General features: G+C 43.9%; 2 protein-coding genes and 1 pseudogene across 2 annotated transcripts; 2 read left to right on the top strand and 1 right to left on the bottom strand.

Annotated features, from left to right (window-relative positions):
* Positions 1 to 1,333: 1,333 nt before the first annotated feature.
* On the bottom strand, positions 1,334 to 14,485 carry LOC120742860 (annotated as a pseudogene).
* Positions 14,486 to 17,942: 3,457 nt separating this feature from the next.
* On the top strand, positions 17,943 to 21,501 carry LOC120742881. The gene is made up of 2 exons (XM_040046363.1): positions 17,943 to 18,148; positions 18,408 to 21,501. Exon 2 carries the CDS (start codon positions 18,573 to 18,575, stop codon positions 21,144 to 21,146), a length of 2,574 nt encoding a protein of 857 aa, XP_039902297.1. The 5' UTR covers positions 17,943 to 18,148; positions 18,408 to 18,572; the 3' UTR covers positions 21,147 to 21,501.
* Positions 21,318 to 25,113, top strand: LOC120742859. Its single transcript, XM_040046330.1, has 2 exons — positions 21,318 to 24,745; positions 25,027 to 25,113. Exon 1 carries the CDS (start codon positions 21,318 to 21,320, stop codon positions 22,569 to 22,571), a length of 1,254 nt encoding a protein of 417 aa, XP_039902264.1. The 3' UTR covers positions 22,572 to 24,745; positions 25,027 to 25,113.
* Positions 25,114 to 25,380: the final 267 nt, after the last annotated feature.

The following is a 25,380-nucleotide window of genomic DNA, read 5'->3' as shown; positions in this document are numbered from 1 at the left end:
ACACCTGCGGAGGAGAATCACACACACCTGATCAAGCCTTGTCTGGGAGCTATTTAACAGTTTGGCTGAGCGCTCTTCGACGCTGGATTATTGCGTGAGACTCCACGTCAGTCATCTAGCGTCTGTGAGTGTATGCCTACTGGAATTAAGTGTCTTGATGGCTGCCTCTGTTATTTCCCCTCAGGAGGAGCGTGGAACACCGCAGGGCAGCAAGCACGGGGTGTGGGGACACACGGGAGTGGAGAGCACTGAGCATGGACTTTTGAGAAGAAGACACGACACGGGAGTCAGGGAAGCGCATGGGGATTTATTGTCATTTTGCTGCACTGTAAATAAACGCTTGTTCAGATTAAATAGAACAAAATACAAAGCATTAAAATATGTTAAAAACACAACAGCCTTAATAAACCCAGAGTAGTTTGGACCCGGTAGTAGGGTTCATACGTCATCACTTAAAGACCGGATATCCCACCTGCTGTGAATGTTTTAATGCAGTACAGTTGTTATTATTATCACTTGTCACGTCCTCTTTATGACAGTTAAAATAAATAATTTTCATATAAGAAATAAAATTGTCTCATGTAAACTGTATATGGTGTTAAATAGGCCTATACTATTGTACTTTAATGTTAATCATAAGGGTGGTACTTCAAGAGCCATATATTTTATGAGGTGGTACTCACTGTGAAAAGTTTGAGAACCACTGATCTACAGCAATAGTTCCTCAGGCTTACTGGACAATTTTCTGTTTTTCAGTTTTCCTTTGTACTTTAACCTTTTCAGCAGAATGTTTTCAGTTTTTAAGCCACTTAACACTAACCGATACATGATTCAAGGAGAAACTTAGCAACGAACTAATTTTAAAGTACCAAGCACCTAGCTGCAGAATCCCATATACACACACACCTTCACTGTGTACTGTACCACTGCACACGGTTGGAATGACAATAAAGCCACTTGTCTCGACTAAAGTGTACCTTCCCAGCAAACATGCCATTTGTGACCCATATGGGCCCATTGTCCCAGATTGCTCTCTGATGTTTCCTTTGAAATATAAATGTGTGTCGATGTTAGAAAGCACTTATGTAGTAAAAGCATAGAAAACAGTGGTTCTATGAATGAGTGAATGAGGTCGAATAAGAATGAAGTTCTATAAAGCACTTTGAGTCCTCGGGTAGCATAAGGAAGCGCTATATGGTGTAAGAACCAGTCCATTCACACTCACACAACACACACACACACACACACACACACACACACACACACACACACACACACACACACACACACACACATTTATTTATTTATTTATTTATATAGTTCAGTAATTAAATGAGTTTTGCACACTGTGTTTATTACAGTTTCATACACCACATTATGCAGCCGGCTTGAACATGGGGTCATTAGCAAAGAGAATCCCCACACCTTGATTCCCTCCCTTTTTGGTGGGGCACAGGGCAGAGACTGAGGTTGGGAAGGGCTCGATGGCGGGCTCCATCTGTCCAGGAATCTGAGGGTCAGGCTTAAGTGGGAGAGTGACTCCAACTCCAGGCCCACCGGCGGGGACATCAGGGAAGGAAGGCAAGGTCACAGGCTGGCCCAAGGCAGGCAGGACTATCACTGTTCCCTTTGCATCATCGTGGGGTGTGTTCTCATGTTCTTGCTCGTGGTGATGGTGGTGGTGCTCGTGTTCATGTAGGTGACCGTGCTTGTGGTCGTGGTCCAGAGCCAGCTCGTGGTCATGTTCATGGGTGTGCACACCTACAGCGTGCTTGTAGTCGTGGTGGTGGTTGGGGGAGTCACCGCTGTGGTTGTGTGCATTGGCATGATGAGTGTGCACGTGATCGTGGTTCAGACCGTGGTCGTGGGAGTGGTCATGAGCGCGCCTGTGGGAACTGCCTGTGGCATGGTCATGTGTGTGGTGGTGATTGTGGTCATCAGTTTGGTTTCTGTTGTGGCCATGATGAGAGTGGCTCTTGGTGTGGTCGTGGCTGTGTGAGTGTGTGTCGTTGTGGCTGTGGTCAGTCTCTCCGCCCAGCAGGTGGAGCTTCATCTCTCTCTTAGCAGCCTGGAGATTTTATAAAGAGTGTACTATAATAAAGAGTTTACAAAACAGAGCCAGCCCAAGGCATAAGGAAACTAAGCGCCTTCTTAGGTCCCCCATCACCATTTATTACTTACACTGTTCCCTATGCGACTGAAGGATATTTGAACAATACAGATATATGACATGTTAATGAGTCTTACCTCAGGCTCATAGATCTCACAGTCGACATTAATTTGCTCCTCATCAAAAAGAGGTTGGAAGAGGGATGCCTTACAGAAGCCCTTGTGCTGAGAAGAGAAAAAGAAGAAAAAACTTAAGAAAGCAGAGGATTGAGGATGCCTGTGGTTTTACTACGGTGGAACAATTACACATACTGAATGAAAAAGTAATCCTCTGCTGTCACAAACTAGTCAGTAGAACTTAGAACACACTGGATCAGAGCTTTGAGTGGAAAGCAGAGGTCTTTGATTGCAGCATTAAAACTAAAATGACCCCCTGATCAGAAAAGCCATACTGTACTCACTGATCTCATCAACCCGTGTGACTACAACTTTACATGAGTGAGACTAATAATTATTTCTCCTGACTCACAGCAAACTCGCAGTCCATAGGGGGGCAGTTCTCAGCCGTCACTGCTTCTGTGCTGTGGGGGCAGGTGGTCTCCTGTATGGTGTATTCCACACGGTAAATTGAACCTGCGACAACCTGGAAACACAAAAAGCATAACAATAGGTCAATCTAAATGAGAGTCCATGATGAATAAAGGATCTTTCTTTCTTTCTTAATATTCTCATTCATTTCAGATTGATCGAGGGCTTTTCAGTGAACCTTTCGCACAAAGTGACAATACTGAATTATAATAGTTTAGCCCAGAAGTAATGACTGTATGCACTAGTTTTTCAGTGTCACCCAGTGTTAGGTTGATTTTGATAATAGTTGTCATTGTTGTACTTAAATTAAACCTCGTCTTAAACTGTATGTTTAGAGATTTTTCTATTCCTCCCCTACACATCTAGGATGGGGGGGGGGGGCAATCAGCTATAGTGTTTAACTGCAGACATAGCATGTAAGGTTCTGGGTGTCCTTATAGGATGTTTTACTTCCTGCCCTTTATGCCCTCACCTGTGCTTGTGTATCATGAGACCATTAAAAAGGGGTTAAGCCATATACAGGGTGACCAGCAGGAAGTCACGTATATAGAGACACAGAATAAAAGGCTGAAGGGGAGACTGGTTCTTTGGAGTCCTCTGAGGTCGAGGGCAGAGGTGCTGCTCTGAGATCCGACCAGGCTTCCCTTGCACGCAAGTTAAAACCGGTTAAACTGTTTGTCTTGCTTTGTTAACGGGTGATGATGCTCTGAACCAGCGGGGCTGCTAGGGTAGACCCAACACTTAGCAATTATCCACAGTAAGTATTTGGTTAGATAGCATGTTTCTATGTCACATATCTTGATGTTTCTTTTGGATATGTGGTAATCTGACCTGTGAAGTAGCACGGGAGATTTTGAGCAGAGTGAAACGATTGGCCGGCCTGCTCTGGTTGTGGAATTTCTCCAGAGACTGGGTCACAGTCTTCTGAACTTCAGCTTCCTCATTATTGCGAGGTAAATATGGACAGCCGGGACAGCTCTCATGCACCCTACCTGCAGGAATTGAGCAGAACAAAAAAGTGGTTTTACATGTTGGTGTTGCACGAAACCTGTAATTTCACCAAATTGTCTCATAAGGTGCAGCCTGTTTTTATTTTTCCTCCATAAAGTATGCTGCTGTATATGTAGAACTGGTTGTCATCATAGATATGATCGTTAAAAATCGCAACTCCTTTTATTATATATATGTAATATTTTTCATACCTGGTCTGATAACACAGCTGTATTTGTAGAGGCGCTCCACTCTATGCACCTTATTGATGAAGATAGCAGCTTTGCACTGTCCATATACCTGCAAACACAAATACAATATATCAACACACCAAATGACTTTATTCCCCTTCCAACTTCTGAAGTAATGCTTATGGAACAAAAACCCAAGATGATCACTATGCTGAAATAGAAAGATTTGAGGATTTTAAGAAAGCCTTGCTGCGTTCTCTGTGTGTGCGCACTTGTGTGTGTGTGCGTGTGCTCTAATGCTTGATATTTTCCCTTGGACGAATGTCACAGCTCTTCCAGTGCTTCCTGCTGAGAACACTGCAGTCGGTCTCCACAACATCCAGAGTGAGGTAGAAGACCACACCATTGTCTCCCTGTAATGCATGCACACACACACACACACACAAACACACACACACACACACACACACACACACACACACACACACACACACACACACACACACACACACACACACACACACACACACACACTTTATCAAGCAATGTTTACAGTCAATAAAAATGTAATTGAATTTAACAGCTTTCACTTGGTCACTTCCAGTGATTCATGGTACCTCCTAAACTTTCACACAAGTCACCTAAATTTGTTTTTCTTGTTTTTATTTTGACCATTTTGAGCCAAGTAGTGTCTGCAAAACACAAACACTATTTATGACGGTTTCCAAGCATCATGCATTCAGTAAACAGCCTGACTTACTGTCATAAAAAATGAATGTGATCACTTTGTTAGAAAGTAATTCCACCCTAAACAGCACTGGTCTATCACACAGTAATAATACTGCAAGCTCAGCAGCATGGCTTACATGTCTCTTTATGTGGGCGTTGGACAGCTGAAGATGTAGCCCTCCTTCCTGTCCTGGTTGATTTTGGTAAGAGTCAGTTCAGCAGCTGCTTTTGTTGATGCGTCTTCACATGAGCCTGGCTCCATGCCACCATGCTCCACTGGTGCACCATTGATGGTCACACAACCCAACGCCAGCAGCAGTGATAACAGCACGCAGGTCTTCATGGTAAAGGCCTGGGACGACTCTCTTACACACTGTCACACTCAAGCTTCTAAATCAGATGTGCAGAAATGGAGAGGTCACATTTTATAGCCTGCTAACACGCACACACACACACACACACACACACGCACACACACACGCACACACACACACACACACACACACACACACACACACACACACACACACACACACACACTCACAAACACACCCACACACAAACACACCCACACACAATCACTAAACCTCCTGTCAGTGGCAAATATAACCATTGACCCCAAACCTTCAAAAAAAATTGCTTACCTATCAGCCAACCAATCAGATGATGCACAGACTTGCACAATGGGGTTATCAGTTGTTAGAGAAGCAGCCCTGCAGTCTCATTTCTTTTGGATCAATACGTGCAACCAGTGATTTGAAATGTACATGATCCACTCGTGTCACTGGGATGAGTTTTAATAAAGGGGCAAACTTAATACTTGCTGAAGAAACAGAGTGGATAGAACCTGCAGCAATAGAACAGTCTGTGGATAGAAGACCCCACGCACACGGGTTGTGCATTTTTTCAGCTTAGATAATGATCACCGGCTGTGACAACCAGCATCCCCTAACACCACACCCTGAATCCAATGCTCCACCCCTGCCCTGTAGCTGAGCCACAAACCACACCTTGCCACGCAGTCATAATCTAAAACATAACTGTACAACTTAATATTGGAGACATGATATTGGAGCTGGGTGTGGCTGAGTGCAGGTGCTCATATTAGGGTTAGGATATTCGTGAGTGATTGGGTGATATCATTCACCCAGTCACACACAAATTCATACAGGCACCTTTATTCACAAACTTTGTCATCTGACCCGCCTTCTGGCTTACATATTATCTCCCCCTACTGGCAATGCAACTTCTGCATGTGTGTGATTTCACACTTTAGAGAGCCAAAGCGTGAAATGGACATGGTGGACTGGCGTGTCTGCTGCATGCTTCGTCGAGATATCAGGTAGTCTGTTGAGTGCGTTGAGTCCAACTCAGGGTTCAGTATCTTGTCTAGAGATAAGATGCAGACTGGAGGAGCCGAGGATGTAACCATTGACCTTCTATTCAACCTGCCCTATATCCTGAGCCACAGTCAATATCTCCCTGAAGAAGACTCCCTGGGGAAGATTTGATTTGTTTGGGGTCAGAAGAGATAAAATACATCACAAAAAATGCACACAAAAGGTAAAACCAGACACATAACAATAAAAAAATGAAATAAAAAAAACTATAAACTCCCTTTTGAATCTCCTGTTTATAATATGAACTGAACACAATATACCTTTGTTATACATATCTGAGTGTTATCTATGCATTTTAAAAAGTACCTTACAGCTAAAGCCAAACAATTTCATATTCAACATCAGATGCAACAAATGCTCTAAACAAACAATGATATGAAAGTTTTTGTCCCTGTTCCAAAGTTTGTGCCCCTACAGATGGTAAGGCACAGCTGCCACGTGATATCATGAGATTTCTTCTAAATAGCATGCCACAGACTTTCCACTGTTAAAAGATGGAGTGTCATTTTAAAGCTAACTTTTTGTTAACACAGTATTTTGATAAGGATGAAGGCTTGAGCTGGCACCAATAAAAATGAGTTTGACGGAGCTAAGATCCTCATACTATATGAACAAACTGCAAATTAGTAACACAGATAAGATTAATATTACTAGAGGTGGCAAAAGTACAGACATTCTTTACTTAAATAGAAATAAAGATACCTGTGTTAAAAAATACTGATAAAAATTGAAGTTCTGAATCAACTGCTTTACTCTAGTAAAAATGAAAAAGTATAGTCTCTAAAATGTGCGCAAAGTAAGAAAGTAAAAAGTACTTGAATCTTGTTGTATAGGACACAAGAAGTGAAAAAGAGAATATTTTCTGTTGCCTACATTGCAGAGGTTGACTAAGATCAGTTGTCGTGGTTCAGTGTGGGAAACAAAATCAAAACTTACAGTAATATATAGCGTGAGCTCCTGTAGGTTATCTTAGTGTACATGTGGTGATCCGCTGACCTGCTTGTGTTTGTGTGGATTTGCAAAACTGAGTTCAACAAGATGTTTCCCACGCTGTCTTGGCAGATTTTCCATTTCCCATATTGGAAGTATACTGTTTATTCTCCTTATACTAGATGTATAAGTTTGGTGTAAAGGTGGAATTAATGTAAGTCTTACAACTTAAATTACAACTGAAGCATTATGTTGGCAGTACTGCAAGCTAATCTATCACACAACATTTCAATAACAAATATTCTTCTCTGACTAAAGTTAGCTCGCATTCTTTTCTCTTCCTGAAAATATTGCAGCTGGACTTTAGCCTCCCACTTATAAAATATTAATCTCTTTATGCTCACCCCTCTTCAGTAGCTAGCTAGTGTGCCGACCACAACTCACCCCACTTTAACTCTGAGTATAAATGCTATAAATGATTGGAGCCTGTTTTGAAAATGTGGAATGTAGATATTTGTGTTAAAATGTGAGGAGTAAAAGTAAAAAGTTGTCAGAAAAACAAGTACTCAAGTAAAGTCAAGTTACCTGAAAATTCTATTTAAGTACCTCAAACAAGTATTTTTACTTCATTACTTCCCACATCTGAACATTGTATATCATTAACTATACTGTTCTTCATTCTTCACTTGCTTTTTGTGCTGTATAGATGTTAAGCCCAGAGAATAATGACCAATAGCGTTTAGAATGGAATTTAAAAGATGAATATGGTAGAAATATTGACTGCAAGAATATTTGGCACTGTTAGCTGATGAATTCAATACAGCAATTTTGCCATAGATCCTTGTATAAATGTTTAGACTGTTCCTCAATTAATTTTCTTCCACTTCTCTGGAACACCTCACCCAGGCGGTATTCTTATCATTTTCCCGATCAGATAATTTGAAACCTTATCCATTTACTACACTGTCTAATTATAAAATATAACTATCAACATATAGATGCCAAGTTATCAGAAATCAAACTTTTGGTATTATATACCACGTCATGTACTGACAAATGTTCCAAATAGATGTGACTCATTTCATCAATGACATTAGAAGGTGTAAATGAACTTGTTCTGGTTCCAGTAAATTCAGTTTTGTTATATAAAAAATGTTATAAACAGTTATGGCAATATCATCCTCTTGCTTTTGGTCATGATTTTGGACAATCGGTAAGCATGCTTTCAGTGGGCAGTTGTAGTTTCTGACTTTTGTTTGTTTTCTTATGACTACCTTTACCAATGGAGATGGATTGACTGCCATTGTATTCACAGCAAACATGGCTCTTGTGGCCCATGTAGGGCCCATTCTGGACAGACCCCAAAATGTATGTAAGTACAGCACATTTGACTCCCATAATTACTAGAGATGGCACGATACCACTTTTTTATGTCTGATACCGATATGATATCATAAATTTGGATATCTGCCGATACCGATATGAATCCGATATAGTGTGTTTTTTAATCAATAGAACTGGGTTTTTTTTTTTTATATCTTGCTGCTTTTTGTATAAGTTCATACTCAAGTTTAAAAAAAAAAACACTAAAGCTATTCTGTTATACCTGTATGCAAAAAATACACTGCACCCAAAATATTTCATAGTTCAGCAATACTGATCAATCTAATAAACTTAAACCTACTCCATCCTCCCTATTCTGGTATTTTAAAGAGTAAGCAACCTAACTAATAAAGTTCTAAAACTCCCAGCAAAAAATAAATAAAAAATAGGGAACCACCCACCCTCCACCTCGTGATGTTTAATCCGCCCCTGCACAGTTACCAGCCGTCAGCTACGTAGAAAAGGATCCTGGTGTAGAAAGTAATATTAAATAAATATTATTTATAATACAACAGATTATCGAGCTTAAATGTGCTGCTGCTGTTCAGCCGCTGGTTTCCTCTTTCTAATCAAATCAAATCAAATCACTTTTATTGTCACATCTTTCTGGCGCGAAGTGGGCGATAAACAAACAAGAAGATGGACTCGCGACAGAAAAGCCGATCAGCTGATCATTGATCAGTTTCATGATTGAAGTAGCAGCAGGAGAGGGAGGGGAAGAGAATGAGAGGCAGTCGCTCCATATATCGGTTGTTAAGCTTAACGCTGGAATGCTTTACTAACATTCAGAGATGAACTTACACACTTGCTTTACTTCTCTCTGGGATCACTTCCTGGGAGATAAAATGCCTGATTGCTAGCAAGGTACAAATACACGCAGCCGCTCTATCACGTGACGCATACTGCTCCAATGTGCTACGGTTATGAGCTGAGTTACACCATGTCGCAAGTTTTTTGAGGTGCTTTTTTGATATTTAATGGATCGGATTACATTTTTTATTTCCCTCCGATATCCGATCCAGTAATTTACGTCAGCATCGGATACCGATACGTAATATCGGATCGGTCCATCTCTAATAATTACAATGAATGACTGTACTTGAACACACACACACACACACACACACACACACACACACACACACACTACAAATTGGAGAGTTCAATAATTCAATATTTTTTGCACACTGTCTTTATTACAGTGACAGAAAAAGTTAGCAATCACTGATATTCACTGTGTAATATAACTTCATCACACTTGAGCCTTTGTGTGTATTTCTGAGATCAGTTTCATGCACCACACTATGCAGCTGGCTTGAATATGGGGTCCCTAGCGAAGAGTTCTACCACACCTTGATCTCCTCCCACTTTGGTGGGGCACTGGGCTGAGACTGAGGTTGGGAAAGGCTCGATGGTGGGTTCCATTTCTCCAGGAATCTGAGGGTCGGGCTTAAGTGGGAGAGTGACTCCAACTCCAGCGCCACTGGCGGGGACATCAGGGAAGGAAGGCAGGGTCACAGGCTGGTCCAGGGCAGGCAAGACTGTTACTATTCCCTCTGGGTCTTTGTGGGGTGTGGCCCCAAGTCTGTGCCCATGGCTGTGCTCGTGTTCATGCAGGTGACTGTGTGAGTGTGTGTCATCATGGGTGTGTTCAGTCCCTACACCCAGCAGGTGGAGCTGCTTCTCCCTCTCAGATGCCTGAAGGAGAGATACAGAGTGCAGTATGAGGCATGTGCAGAATACTGCAGTTAAGCAACCTTAAGTAGAGATGTGAGTATGTGTTTAAAGTGTGTTGATGCAGCCATCTTTGTAATGAAAACAACAAAGAACAACTTCGGGGTCCCTAGCTATGTCCCCCCTTCTTAAGGGGTGTGAAATTCTATCTTTCAGCTCATCCATTTGGATACTGTTACAGCTTAAGGATGTGTTCACTGACAACACAGGCTTGTGTTGCAGATCACTGCCTGCTCAACTCTACTTCAGCCTGTCAGCTAGATGGTGCAATTTCAATGTAAATTTAAAATGTTTTTAAATGTCAATGATTTACTCACAGATGCTAGTTCACAACAGCTTTCAATCACTCGAGTCTGATTCTCAAGTCTAAAGAATGATTCTTTGGGGCTCTAATTTAAAGCTGTGTTACTGATTAAGCCTTTCAATGTGAGATAAAAATCCAAATGACCACTGGTGTAGTTTTTCCTCATTAGAGGTGTAGTGTAATTTGTGTTGATTTAGTAGAAGAGGGTGGCAATAGTTCAAATTTTGAGATATTTTGTCTTCTTCTGTATTTCCCAGGGTATTCCCACATCAGCTCTGGTGCATATATGAAATAAAACTCCCATTTATCCAGGCTTGGAACTGGCACAAGGAGCATGCTCGCTGTGACCTCCTGAGATTGGGAGTTGGGATCTTGTTCTGGTCTTGAATCAGGGGGCTTTCACATGTGAGATGAACGCGTTAACTACTGCAGCATCAAGCTGACGACTGAAGTCCAATTCAAATCACAGTATTCATCACATATGCTTTATGCGACTGAAAGGTATCTGAACAATACAGATATGACATGTTAGTGAGTCTTACGTCAGGCTCAAAGATCTCACAGTCGACGTCGACTTGTCCTTCACCCCGGAGAGGCCGGTGGCGGGTTGCCTTACAGAAGCCTTTGTGCTGAAAAGAGAAAAAGAAAAAAAAACTTGAAATGACCCCGATTAGAGAAGCCATACAGCACTCAGTGATCTCATCAACCTGTATGATTACAACAATAACAGGAGTGAGACTAATAATTCTTTCTCCTGGCTCACAGCAAACTCGCAGTCCATAGGGGGGCAGTTCTCAGCCGTCACTGTTTCTGTGCTGCGGGGGCAGGTGGTCTCCTGTATGGTGTATTCCACATCGTAATTCGTACCTGCTACAACCTGGAAACACAAACACAAAAAAGCAATAACGTGTCAATCTAAATGAGAGTCCACAATGAATATAGGATCTTTCTTATCCCATTTAATGTTTTCACTGTTGTATTTCAGATTGATTGGGAGCTTTTCAGTGAACCTTTCGCACAATGTGATGTGGGATTAATACCCTGTCTTATGCTACATTATACCTCTAATTAAAGATTGTGAAATCATTAGATTGTCTTAGGTTGCATTATACTCCTGATTTAGAAAAGGTGAAATTATTAGACTTGTGGAGATAGGTTAATTGGATAATCCAAATTGTCACTAGGTGTGAATGTGCGAATGAATGTGAGTGCGAATGGTTGTCTGTCCCTGTGTGTTGGCCCTGCGACAGACTGGCGACCTGTCCAGGGTGTACCCTGCCTCTCGCCCTATGACAGCTGGGATAGGCTCCAGCACCCCCCGCCACCCTGAAAAGGATAAGCGGAAGCGAATGGATGGATGGATGGAAATTATTAGACTTATTAGACTGATTTGTATTACACTATATTGCTGATTTACTGTGAATGAATTATACTGTTTTATGGTACTTCATACTGCTGATTTATAATGAAATACTGTTTGTAGAGAATTATGGCCTTGCTTTTCTGATTACAGAGAGAACACAGCATACTGATGAGGATTTTCTCCCTAATCTTACACAGAAGGAGAAAAACAGGAAGCCAAGGTCGTAACTTAGGCTCGCTGAGAGATAGAAAGAATGTGAATGTTTAAGTTTTTATGACTTTGGAGGGGGGTTGAGGCTATAAGAGTTTGTGTGACTGTCAGACACTTCGAGATCTGCCGGACTAGCAGCTCAATCAACAAGTGATTGTTGATTGAGCATTTAGACACCGAGTGTTGTTCTTCCTTCAGCTCGAAGATCAAAGAATTCGGGTATTTAACAGTGACAATAATGATTTACAGTAGTTCAGCCTAGAACTATGACTATGTGCATTAGTTTTTCAGTGTTACTCAGAGACAGGATGTCTTTAATTTTAAAAATTAGCACTCATCCACAGTAAGTATTTGGTTAGATAGCATGTTTGTATGTCACATATCTTAATTTTACTTTTGTATTTGTGGTAATCTTACCTGTGAAGTAGCACGGGAGATTTTGAGCAGAGTGAAACGATTGGCCGGCCTGCTCTGGTTGTGGAATTTCTCCAGAGACTGGGTCACAGTCTTCTGAATTTCAGCTTCTTCATGATTGCGAGCTGAACCTGGACAGCCGGCACAGCCCCCCATCACTGTACCTGCAGGAATTCAGCAGAACAAAAAAAAAAGTGGTTTTAAATGTTGGCGTTGCACAAAACCTGTAATTTCATCAAATTGTGTAATAAGGTGCAGCCTGTTTTTATTTTTCCTTTATAAAGTATGCTGCTGTATATGTAGAACTGGATTTCATCATAGATGTGATGGTTACATTTAAGTGAAAACTGCAACTCCTTTTTTGATCTATCTAATATTTTTCATACTTGGTCTGATAACACAGCTGTATTTGTAGAGGCGCTCCACTCTATGCACCTTATTGATGAAGATAGCAGCTTTGCACTGTCCATATACCTGCAAACACAAATACAATATATCAATACACCAAATGACTTTTTCCCCTTCCAACTTCTGAAGTAATGCTTATGGAACAAAAACCTAAGATGCTCACTATGCTGAAATAGAATTTCAGTTAGGATTACCCCGTGTTCTCTGTGTGTGCGCACGTGTATGTGGTGTGTGGGCTCTTACCTTGATGTTTTCTCTTGGACGAATGTCACAGCTCTTCCAGTCCCTCTTGCTGAGAACGCTGCAGTTGGTCTCCACAACATCTAGAGTGAGGTAGAAGACCACACCATTCTCTCCCTGTGACACACACACACACACACACACACACAGACTTTATCAAACAATATTTACAGTCAATGAAACTCTTATGGAATTTATCACGAGTGGTTATTGGTTTGAGTTTGTGTAATCCATGATATTTCACGGTGTAGTGATAATTCATTTTCCACCTGATTCTCAATCTGTCAAGTTTGAAAAAATCATTGAGATTTTCAATCTTGACCCTTTTCGACCAGGTAGTGTTAGCAAAATACAAACACTATTTTTCAGGCTAGTCAATCATATCATTTTCAATAAACAGGCTGACTCAGTCCACCTTCATAAAAGTGGATGTGATTCATTTACGGGCGACCGTGGCTCAGGGGGTTGGGAATCGCATCTGTAACCGGAAGGTCGCCGGTTCAATCCCCGGGCTCTCTGTCCTGGTCGTTGTGTCCTTGGGCAAGACACTTTACCCTACTTGCCTACTGGTGTTGGCCAGAGGGGCCGATGGCGCGATATGGCAGCCTCGCTTCTGTCAGTCTGCCCCAGGGCAGCTGTGGCTACAACCGTAGCTTGCCTCCACCAGTGTATGAATGTGAGAGTGAATGAATAGTGGTATTGTAAAGCGCTTTGGGTGCCTAGAAAAGCGCTATATAAATCCAATCTATTATTATTTCTGTTTCACCAAATTTAACAGAATTCCAGTGAACACGTTATGCAAACTTTTCTATTTTCTACATTTAGTTATTTTTTGTTTGCCACAGGAATAAAAACATTTGCAGGTTTCAATAAAGTATTTTGAGCTCCTTACTTGTTCTCAAAGATGTTTGGTCATGTAGTTTTAAATGAATCACATCTGTACATTTTTTTTAATAATGCTTTGCTTGTTAGCCACACTGTAAAAGATGCAACTGTTAATGCAAAAAACCCATTGTAATTGTACAGTATTTATTGCTGTTCTCTCTCTAGATTTCAGCTAAATGATTTTCAGTTGTGTTGAAAACTAAAAGTGTTCCAACAATAAAACAGAACAACAATGAACTGAACTTATCTGGTACTTTGTTAGAAAGCAATTCCACCCTAAATAGCACTGGTCTACCATACAGTAATAATGCTCCAAGCTCAGCAGCAGGGCTTACATGTCTCTTTATGTGGGCGTTGGACAGGTGGTGCATGCTGAAGATGTAGCCCTCCTTCCTGTCCTGGTTGATTTTGGTAAGAGCCAGTTCAGCAGCTGCTTTTGTTGATGCATCTTCACACGAGCCTGGCTCCATGCCACCATGCTCCACTGGTGCACCATTGATGGTCACACAACCCAACGCCAGCAGCAGTGATAACAGCACGCAGGTCTTCATGGTAAAGGCCTGGGATGACTCTCTTACACACTGTCACACTCAAGCTTCCAAAAGAGCTGTGTAGAGATGGAGATGTCACATTTTATAGCCTGCTACCCACATGTGCACACACACACACACACACACATACACACGCACATGCACACACACACACACACAGACTTGCATAATAAAGTTATCAGTTGTTAAATAAACAGGTTGTACACCCTCTCTTCTTTTGGATCAATAGGCACATGGTCCAGTGTTGCCACACAGTTGAGCCTAATCGACGACATGGCATAAAGTTTTGACCTTCTTCAGTTTGCTCAACCTTCTTCTTGAAGTGGTGATAATGCTGCTATCCAGCTGTTGCAGTGTGCTCACTCTCACCTGGATGGTACAGGTGGCATTGTTAGAATCATGTTTTTTAAATTTCTCTAGTGCTTTAATTCCATTCAGCTACTTCTTCTGAGTGAGAAGCTGCTCAGGATGACTGTCACCACCTTCTGAATGTTAGCAAGACTAAAGAAATGGGGGTTGACTTTCTGAGGAAAAAAACTGCAATATCATTGGTCAGAATTTGGAGGCGTTTGACTCAGTGAGGGACAGGAGGTCACTGAACAAACAGCTCTCCATCAAGGACAACCCATCACACCTGCTCCACTCCACACTGTTGAGGCAGCGGAGCCCCGTTTCTCTGAGATCGATTCAACCTCGCTGCCATAAAGAATGCTTTAGGAAATGATTCCTACCAATGAAGCTGTTTTTCTTAGATCTAAATGGTACATATTATTTATTAATGCATTTGCACTTCTGTCTTGCACTAACTTTGAACTAACTTTAGTTATATAACTTATATAACACATAGCATTTTTCTTTTTCTAAACATTTAAAGGGCTTTTCACTATAAGCCTCACTCACCCAATCGAGCACACATTCATAGGGTACTATTATTCAAGCTCTGTGTCTAATATTCATGAACAGACCCACAATCCAGTGTGCATCTGGAGCAACTCAGGATTTGGTTCCTTGTCCACACGTCATCAGGCAGCTTGGAGGCACCAAGGATATAGTGCCTCCAAAAGAATAGTCTTCTGCCCCTATACCCAGGTCAGACGACCAATTTGCACGTAGCTTGCCATCACCAGTGTGTGAATGTGTGTGTGAATGGGTGAATGACTGGATATGTAAAGCGCTTTGGGGTCCTTAGGGACTAGTAAAAGCGCTATATAAATACAGGCCATTTACCATTTACCATATAACCAGCAGCTTTTTGCACAACCTGCTCTATATCCTGAGCCACAGCCAATCTCTCTGAAGAAGACTGCCTAAAGAAGAGCCGAGCCTGGATTTACCACTTGGGAGTGAAAGCTGCTTGTGGCCAGAACACAATGTATGCATTACACGCATAGCACACAAAATGTAAGACCACACACATGACAAGTTTCCCCACGCACATTTTCCTTTGTGTACAAGTTTACATCTGTAAATAAAGTCTTGTTAAAACTGAGTTTCTGTTGTCCATGTCTGTATCTGTGCTTGGGTCCATGTTACGTACTGGCCTCTGGGCCCGCCTATGTCATGGCTGTAGGCCGACTCGGGAGAAAAGGACTCAAATGCAGGACGCAGGCGGAGAACTGGTTAATGTTTAAGTAACAAAGTTTATTTTCAAAGTAAGTGAATGTGCAACGAGACTATTAAACTGAACTGTGAGCAATGAGTATTAACATGTGCCATGAACAATGCTAAAGTTTTGAGCACTTATGGAACCTGAGCTATGCAAGCAACAAGAAAAACTTTAACAGTGGAAACTGCAGTTCTGTGATTTTGGGGCCAAAGGGGAAGTCAGACTGGATGGCAGGGTCCAGGGGGGTCAGAGTCACTGAAATAAGAGTAAACAAGCTCAGGTATGGTTCCAGGTGATTGCTGTCAGATGATGGTTCTGAATGTTCCTTTAAGCTGTTTACTTGCCACAGGTGGATCAGTAGCGTGGAGGGGAGAGTGGTAAGGAATCCAAAACTCCTGAAGTTGAGGCAGACAGGTGCGTGGAGTGAGCAATAGCCTTGGCTATAAAGACTGCTGAGAGGTCCAGCGTCCAAATGCAGGTTCTATGGAGAAGGTTGGTGTCTGGCAATCTGATGAGTAGCTATGAACGAGAATCAAAAGGTAATTTACTATGACGTTCACAAAACACTATGTGGGCCTGCACTAACTCTGGTTAGCTGAGAATCTCGCAAAGAGAAGTCGAGAGCGCTGGCCTTATAAGTTGACAGCTTAATTACCCACAGGTCAGAGCAATGAGCAGGAACACTGTATTATTGAAGGGTCTTTACCTTACAATATAGTGCTTTGAGGTGACTGTACTGTAGTTGTGATTCTGTGCTATACAGTATAAAATGGCGGGGGCATTGCAGAGTTGGAGTCTTCCTCTTCGTCCAACAGTGGAAGTTCCAAGTTGGTTAACTCGTCTCCTTCAGCGTTTGTAAAGAGATCCACCTTTCTCCTGGAGACATATAGACATTTAAAAAAGAATTCTCTCCGTATTTGCTTTCTTTTTCTCCTCTTATATTTTAAGGCTCTGTAAACAAGGCTGTTGGTCAATCTGTGAATTACCTGTCTGTCATTTGGTGGACAGGAACTATTTTTTGGAGTGACACAAACATCTTTTTGTACTGTAAAGAGTTTGTACAAAACATTCCAGAGGCATTTCCTGACTTTTTATGTAAATAGTTGTATATACCTTTGTTGTTTCCTAAATTTATGCATAGGTTTTTGAAATTGACAAGTTGATAGAATGATTTGTTAAACATGCTTGTGGTTTTCGCAGAAAAAAAAAATCAATTTCCTAGTCTTATTTTATGTTCGTGCGATTTTAGGTTAAAACGAAAAAAATAAATGCAAAATCAGACGCGAGATTGTTCTGGAAAGAATGATACCAAACAACAAGGCTGACCCTTTTAAAGCTGAAATATAATGGAAAAATCATGAGTAGCCAAAAACGGATAATTATCCCCTTGTACCTACAGGGTTAATATTAACACATTTGCTAGTCTGAAAATGTTCTTTGTGGGGCCTTTTGGCAAACTGATGCTGGACTTCCAGTAAGGATGAGCAAACAGCTGGTATCTGCTGCTCTGCAGGCCAAAGGCTGGTTCAGACAAACTGAGAGGTCATAGTGCACTGGGAAACAGGGTATGTTTATTTTTTAAAACTTAAATAGTCAGAAATCCTCATAGTTATTGTAACTGACAAATTCAGCTAATGATACTAACAACAGCGGAGCCAAAGCATTTTGTAAACACTCCAGCACTGAATACCCAAAGGAAATAGGTTGCACACACATAAAACTTGTGTGACAATTCTCAAATATACCAATTTATTTGGCCAAGCCAATAAACATGCTAATGTTTCATCATTTTAGCCTTCATCAGACTATGGTCTGGACATTGGAGGTAATATATATTTCTGTCAGACGACCTTGTTAGAAAGCCCACTGTTTACACATTATTTGCTTGGTTGAAGTGCTGTGGTTTGTTTATAGATAGTGTTTGCGCTGTGAAAATTGATATGTCCTATGTCATTGAACTCACCATATCTATGCTGACGCTCCTTGAATGCACCACTCTGTGCCGTGTGCTGCTAGTCTGCCTTTGTAGCTGCTGATAGCCAGAATTGCTCCTTGTGTCCTCTCATCAGCATTTCGTGGGTTTTGGTTTATTGCTGTATGTGAATGCCAGAAGGTGGGTTCTGTTTACATGATGTTGTGTATGTCAGATGCTATTGTGTGTATTTGTTCCCTCGTGACTATGCTAATGTTATCTTATGCTAATGCGCTAATATGCTATGTAAGCTACTAAGCTTGTGTAATTGTTGAAGTTGTTATAGATGTGAGTGTTGAATACAGTTCCTTGTGCTATCTCTGTGCTAGAATAATGTCTGGGCATGTTGAATGTTTTATGTGTGCTGTACTGATAGTTGCTTTATGTATCGTTACTACAGACCACAGCTGAATAAATCTCCTAAACTTGGAAGCTGCCTCCGTGTTCTTTAACTGGAACACACCCACCATACCTTGCCGCTCTAAATCAAATCAGCTAAACTCCCGGAGACAACATTCTCTCCATTTTATGGTCCTTCGAGCCGGAGTAGAGTACTGATTAAGGTATGGAACAGACAGATGTCCAGGCTGACTCAGCACCCCCACGTGTTTCGCAGAGAGAGCGACGGCCACCTGCTTACCTGACCGATTATGAGGTTTCAACACTCCCTCTTGAGGGACAAACTCAAACCAAGCAACCGGCTACTGCTTCCCAGTGTTCACATAGTGGTAAAACACGCTCATCCCAGAGGAGCTCCAGCTCCAGGTCCACAAGGGCATCACGCTCGTCGATAGGCAGATTCCCTTCCCACGCATTATCAGACCTGGAAACAGCCCAGCTCGAAGAGCGAGTGAAGCAGATGGAACTTGAGGAATTCCAACAGCACCTAGAAGAGGATCAACAAGTCGAATGTGAGTGTCAACGACTTCAAGCTCAAGCCAGAGAGGCCCAGCAGCTACAGGAAGAAGCCATTAGAACCCAAGAGTCGTTGAGCAGACAGCTGGAGAGGCGACGACAGCTAAAGAAGAGGGTAAACGAGTTGGAGATAGCCAAGATGGTTACTTCTCTCCTTAAAGAGAAAGCACAAGAACCCAGTGGTTCCAGAGTCTCATCATGCCCATCGGAGAATAGTAATTCGAGCACCCATGCAGCTCTACCTTCAGTCGGTCCCGTGGGTCAGCCTCCTGTACCGCTAGTCGCTCCACCCTCAACACTTTCTGTGGCTCAGCCTCCAGCGCCCGTGGTAGCTCCACCTCCAGTAACCATGGCCTCGCATCCATTGCATTCTCAATGCATGCCCCAAGTGCTGCACCCAACTGTTCCAGCTGGACCTCGGTCTACTACCTTTGCACCTGATACCTCTTACCAGGCATCTACTCCATTCTCAGTTCAGCCATCGCAGTACGCTCGTGCAGCCTGCACCAACCCGGCCGAAGCAGAGTTATCTCGCACTCCCACCCGGACTAAATCCGAGCTACATCAACTACCGACAGCTAATGCGTACCCTTTCCTCGCCACAGGTCATGGCATTCCCAAACCTATGATTCCCTCCTTTGAGAGTGGCCGTGAAAGTGACTTTGCCTTATTGAAAATGGCCCTTGACAACCTGTTGAACAGTCATCCACACCTGAATGAGCAGTATAAATATCAAGTGCTGCTTGGGCACCTACGGCTACCTAGTGCAATCCAGCTAGCTAAGGCATACATGCACGACCCAACGCCGTACACCATGGCCGTGCACGCCCTGCAGGACAAGTATGGGCAACCCCGTCAGCTTGTCCATAGTGAATTGGGCACAATTCTGAATGCTCCAGCTATCAAATTCGGCGACGCAGAAGCCTTTGATGCATTTGCCTTGTCTATCCAATCTCTAGTAGGGATGCGTAGGACACTAGAGGGCCAGAACGGCATTGAGCTAAGATGTGGGTCTCATGTCGACCGACTACTGAGTAAGATGCCACCCAGTTATCGCGATGGGTTTGTAGAGCATTGCCTGAACCAAGGCATTCTTCGGACAGGTACTGACCAAACCTATACCCTGCCTGATCTGAGTTCCTGGCTGCAGATGAAATCCCAAGCGAAGCGCATCGCAGGTAGAGCTGCTTCACTCTATAGTCCTGAAGCTTATAAGCCGACAAAGAAAGACCAGCGTCTTCCCAATAAACCAAAGGAGAAATCTACAGCCTTCCTCCTGACTTCCCGGGAAAACCCCAGCGCAGAAGGGAGTTCTTTCCGACCAAAGACCTCATCCAGACCAAAACCATATTGCCCACGCTGCAAGAATAAGGAGCATTTCCTGAACGCTTGTGTAGAGTTTAAGAAACTGACCACCGACCAGATGGTGAGGTGGTTAACTGATGAACAGCGGTGCTGGAAATGTGCAAGAACTCACCAGCCGGAGGTTTGCACCCTCAAACGACCTTGTAATACCTGCAGAGAGCAACATCTGACTGTACTGCATGATGCGGTCCAGCAGATCCAGAAGAGTGTGCTCAGGATGACTGCTCCGACTACAACAGTGTACTTGGATAGGCCAAACCGTTCCCCAAAGGTGATGCGGAAGGTTGTAAAGGTCTTGCTGTACAACAGGGACCAAACATTGGAGACTCATGCAATACTTGATGATGGCTCAGAACAAAGCATCATTTTACCACAAGCTGTTCGACGCTTAAAACTCACCCCAGAGCCTGAGACGCTTACCCTGCGGACTGTCCACCAAGACGTAGTGCAGCTTTGTGGCGCCTCAGTCTCCTTCCAAGTGTCTTCTCCCTACAAACCCGGGGAGAAGCATCATATACATAAGGCATTCACCGCCGATGCCCTTGGTCTCTCAGAACATTCCTATCCGGTGAGGATTCTCCGACGCCGCTATAAACACCTGCGTGACTTACCTCTGCCTTTGGTAGACCATGTTCAACCTCTGCTGCTTATCGGCTCTGACGTGCCTCATCTCCTGGCACCTACAGAACCAGTTCATCTGGGCCCGACAGGGGGACCCATCGCTGTCCATACAAAGCTTGGTTGGTCGCTCCAAGGTCCCATCAGTATCGACCAGACTCCTGCAACTGAGCAGCAGTGCCTGTTCACAACAACCGTTGTGCCAACCAGTGAGCTTTTCAGGAATGCTGAGCGTCTCTGACAGATTGATACGCTCCCTTATGTGAGCGAAAAGCAGGTAACCCGATCGAAGCAAGATCAGCAAGCTCTGAATCTACTCCAGACATCCACCATCAGGGTCACGGTCCATGGGACACAGAGGTATGCCACACCACTGCTTCGTCGTGCCAACTCTGCCACGCTTCAAGCTTCTATGGAAGCAGTCTTGCCAAGTCTGCGCAGTACAGAGAGGAGACTTGTCAAAGACTCACAACGCGCTGAAGTATATTGTCAGGAGATTCAGAAGCTAGAGAAGTTGGGCTATGTAGCGGTGGTGCCACATGAGATAGCTAGAACCACTGCAGAATCCTGGTTCATACCTCACCACATGGTGCGACACAATAACAAGGACAGGATCGTCTTTAACTGCTCTTTCCAGTATGAAGGGAAGTCCCTCAACTCTATTCTCCTCCCTGGACCTGCCCTAGGTCCATCTTTGCTAGGAGTTCTTCTTCGGTTTCGACAGTATCCAGTTGCTGTGAGTGGCGACATCAAAGGTATGTTCCACCAGATACGCCTGTTGCCAGCAGACAAACCAGTGCTGCGCTTCCTCTGGCGGGACATGAAGAGGAATGAGGAGCCGAAGATCTATGAATGGCAAGTTCTACCATTTGGCACTACATGCAGTCCTTGCTGTGCCATCTATGCACTGCAGCAGCACGTCCGGGACACTTGTAGGTCCAATCATGACCTCGTCGATTGTGTAGAGCAGTCGTTCTACGTGGATAACTGTCTCCGCAGCACCCACTCCCAAGAGGAGGCTATGGCCCTAGTCGACAGTCTGCGCCAGCTGCTCCACACCGGGGGCTTTGAGATACGTCAGTGGGCCAGCAACATCCCTGCTGTCATTGAACATCTTCCATCCAATGTCAGATCTGAGAGTAGTGACCTATGGCTCTCCCAGTCTAGCACGGATCTTTGGGAGCCAACTCTGGGATTGACATGGGATTGCCTTCGTGACTCCTTCAAATACAGACATCGACTGGGGGAGAGAACTGAATCCACACTGAGGAACGTCTACAAAACACTTGCGTGTCAGTATGATCCGCTAGGTTATATAGTACCGTTCACCACACGGGCCAAGATTCTGGTACAGGATCTTTGGAAGGACCAGCTCGGCTGGGACAACCCGATCCAGCCACCTAGCCTTCGTGACAGATGGCTTGCCTGGGAAAAGGAGATTCCTGATCTTATCCAAATGGAAATCCCCAGATGTTATGCACCAGCGTCTGCTGATTCATCTGCTTCGAGCAGAGATCTTCACATCTTTTGCGACGCTTCCGAGAGAGCGTATGGGTCTGTCGCTTACCTGCGGACAGAAACTGCTCAGAAGGAAGTCTATGTTGCCTTTGTAATGGCTAGATCCCGAGTGGCTCCAAGGAAACAGTTGTCCATGCCACGGTTGTAGCTAAGTGCCACTCTCACTGGTGCACAACTAGCTGGTCTCCTTCAAGCTGAGCTCACGCTGCCCATTCGAAAGGTTATTCTGTGGTCGGACTCTACTACCGTTCTCCACTGGATCAAGTCAGAATCTTGCAGCTATAAAGTTTTTGTGGGCACGCGGGTGGCAGAGATCCAGAGTCTTACAGATGGGAGTACCTGGAGATATGTGGATAGCGCGAATAACCCTGCCGATGACATTACCCGGGGAAAGACCTTAAAGGAGCTGTCACGACCACACCGGTGGCACCAAGGCCCTGAGTTTCTACGTCGATCCGAGGAACATTGGCCGACCAGCCCACCAGTATATCCAGAGCCAGAGGATGGTGAGCTGAAGAAATCATATTTCTGTGGACAGGTTAGGGTTAACTCCTGCCCTCAACTTCCTGAAATCAGCATGTTCTCTACCTGGAAGGATCTCATGAAGACAACAGCGCGGTCCCTACATGGGGCGGCTGACCCAAACTCAAGCTCGCACAGTGAAGCAGACGGTTACATCAAAGCTGAGAAACTCCTCCTGATGAAGGCCCAGTCAGAGTCATTCCCAGAGGAGGCCAATGCACTCAGGTCTGGCAGACCATTGCCAACCAACAGCTGTTTGAACTCCTTATCACCCGAATATGATAAAGATACGGAACTCATCAGAGTTGGTGGAAGGTTACGAAGAGTTGAGCAGCTGGAGCTAGATACTATCCACCCGATCATACTGGACCCAAAACATCCTCTGACTAAGCTCATCATCCAGGATTTTGATGAGACCCTCCTTCATCCTGGACCAGAAAGAGTGTTGGCTGAACTACGTCGCCGGTTCTGGATCCTCCGGGGGAGGGAAGCAGTCAGACGGTATCAGAGGGACTGAAGGCAGTGTCAGGCTTGGCGTGCCAATCCTTCCATTCCAATGATGGCAGATCTGCCACCAGCTCGTCTGCGTCTGTATAAACCACCCTTTTACTCAACTGGAGTCGATTGTTTTGGACCCTTTACTGTGAAAATTGGACGTCGAATGGAGAAGCGTTGGGGCATAGTCTTCAAGTGCATGACGACCCGTTGTGTGCATCTAGACCTTCTCGAGAGTCTTGACACTGACTCCTTTCTGATGTCGTTAAGGCGCTTTATTGCCAGAAGAGGCAAACCCTTTGAGCTCCTGTGTGACAACGGGACAAATTTTGTCGGTGGAGCCCGAGAGCTCCATGAGGCCTTTGAGACCATGGCGCCTCAGTTGAAGGAGCGTTTTGCAGAGCAGCAGATTGCTTTCCGTTTCAACCCTCCTAGTGCTCCTCACTTCGGTGGCGCCTGGGAGAGAGAGGTCAGGTCCGTGAAAACTGCTCTTAAGGTCGTGCTCAAGGAGCAGATGGTCCCTGAAACTGTGCTTCGTACGGTCCTTGTGGAAGTGGAAGGCATCGTAAATGCTAAACCTCTCGGCTACGTCTCATCAGACATAGCAGATCCAGACCCCATCACACCTAACATCCTGCTGATGGGACGCTATGATGCATCACTCCCTCAAGTGGTTTACGATCCCAGTAACCTTATCGGGAGTCGCAGATGGAGACATAGTCAAGTTCTTGTCAACCATTTCTGGTCCCGATTCATCCATCACTACCTGCCTAACTTGTAAGAGAGACAGAAGTGGCAGAAGGATTCTGAGTGCCTCAAACCGGACCAAGTGGTGCTCATAGTTGATCCTCAGCTCCCAAGAGCTTTATGGCCTGTTGGTAAGGTAACGACTACTTACCCTGGAGCTGATGGACGCATCCGGACTGCTGCCATTAAGGTCAAAGATCGAACGTATATTCGACCAGTAGCCCGCTTGATCTCACTTCCTATGCTTGAAGATGATAAGGATGCACGTACCTGAGTGGCCTTTCTACCTTGGATTCGACTGTCTGTGCAGACAGTCGGGGGCGGCTGTGTTAGAAAGCCCACTGTTTACACGTTATTTGCTTGGTTGAATTGCTGTGGTTTGTTTATAGATAGTGTTTGCGCTGTAGAAATTGATATGTCCTACGTCATTGAACTCACCATGTCTATGCTGACGCTCCTAGTCTGCCTTTGTAGCTGCTGATAGCCAGCATTGCTCCTTGTGTCCTCTCATCAGCATTTCGTGGGTTTTGGTTTATTGCTGTGTGTGAATGCCAGAAGGTGGGTTCTGTTTACATGATGTTGTGTATGTCAGATGCTATTGTGTGTATTTGTTCCCTCGTGACTATGCTAATGTTATCTTATGCTAATGCGCTAATATGCTATGTAAACTACTAAGCTAGTTAATGCTAATCATAAATATTGTGTAATTGTTGAAGTTGTTATAGATGTGAGTGTTGAATACAGTTCCTTGTGCTATCTCTGTGCTAGAATAATGTCTGGGCATGTTGAATGTTTTATGTGTGCTGTACTGATAGTTGCTTTATGTATCGTTACTACAGACCACAGCTGAATAAATCTCCTAAACTTGGAAGCTGCCCCCGTGTTCTTTAACTGGAACACACCCACCATACCTTGCCGCTCTAAATCAAATCAGCTAAACTCCCGGAGACAACATTCTCTCCATTTTAACCTAAATGAAAGAGTCACAAAGTAAAGATTTTTTCTATCCATCCATCCATCCGCTTATCTTTTTCAGGGTCGCGGGGGGCGCTGGAGCCTATCCCAGCTGTCATAGGGCGAGAGGCAGGGTACACCCTGGACAGGTCGCCAGTCTGTCGCAGGGCCAACACACAGGGACAGACAACCATTCGCACTCACATTCACTCGCACATTCACACCTAGTGGCAATTTAG

Source organism: Simochromis diagramma, unplaced genomic scaffold (genome assembly GCF_900408965.1).
Source record: "Simochromis diagramma unplaced genomic scaffold, fSimDia1.1 OVJJ01000553.1, whole genome shotgun sequence".
NCBI classification, from domain to species: Eukaryota; Metazoa; Chordata; class Actinopteri; order Cichliformes; family Cichlidae; genus Simochromis; species Simochromis diagramma.
This window is presented reverse-complemented; position numbering and strand designations above follow the sequence as displayed.

Excerpts from the sequence above, each read along its gene's own strand:
- LOC120742881 (XM_040046363.1), top strand. The coding sequence starts at position 18,573 with ATGGAACAGACAGATGTCCAGGCTGACTCAGCACCCCCACGTGTTTCG.
- LOC120742859 (XM_040046330.1), top strand. The coding sequence starts at position 21,318 with ATGGAAGCAGTCTTGCCAAGTCTGCGCAGTACAGAGAGGAGACTTGTC.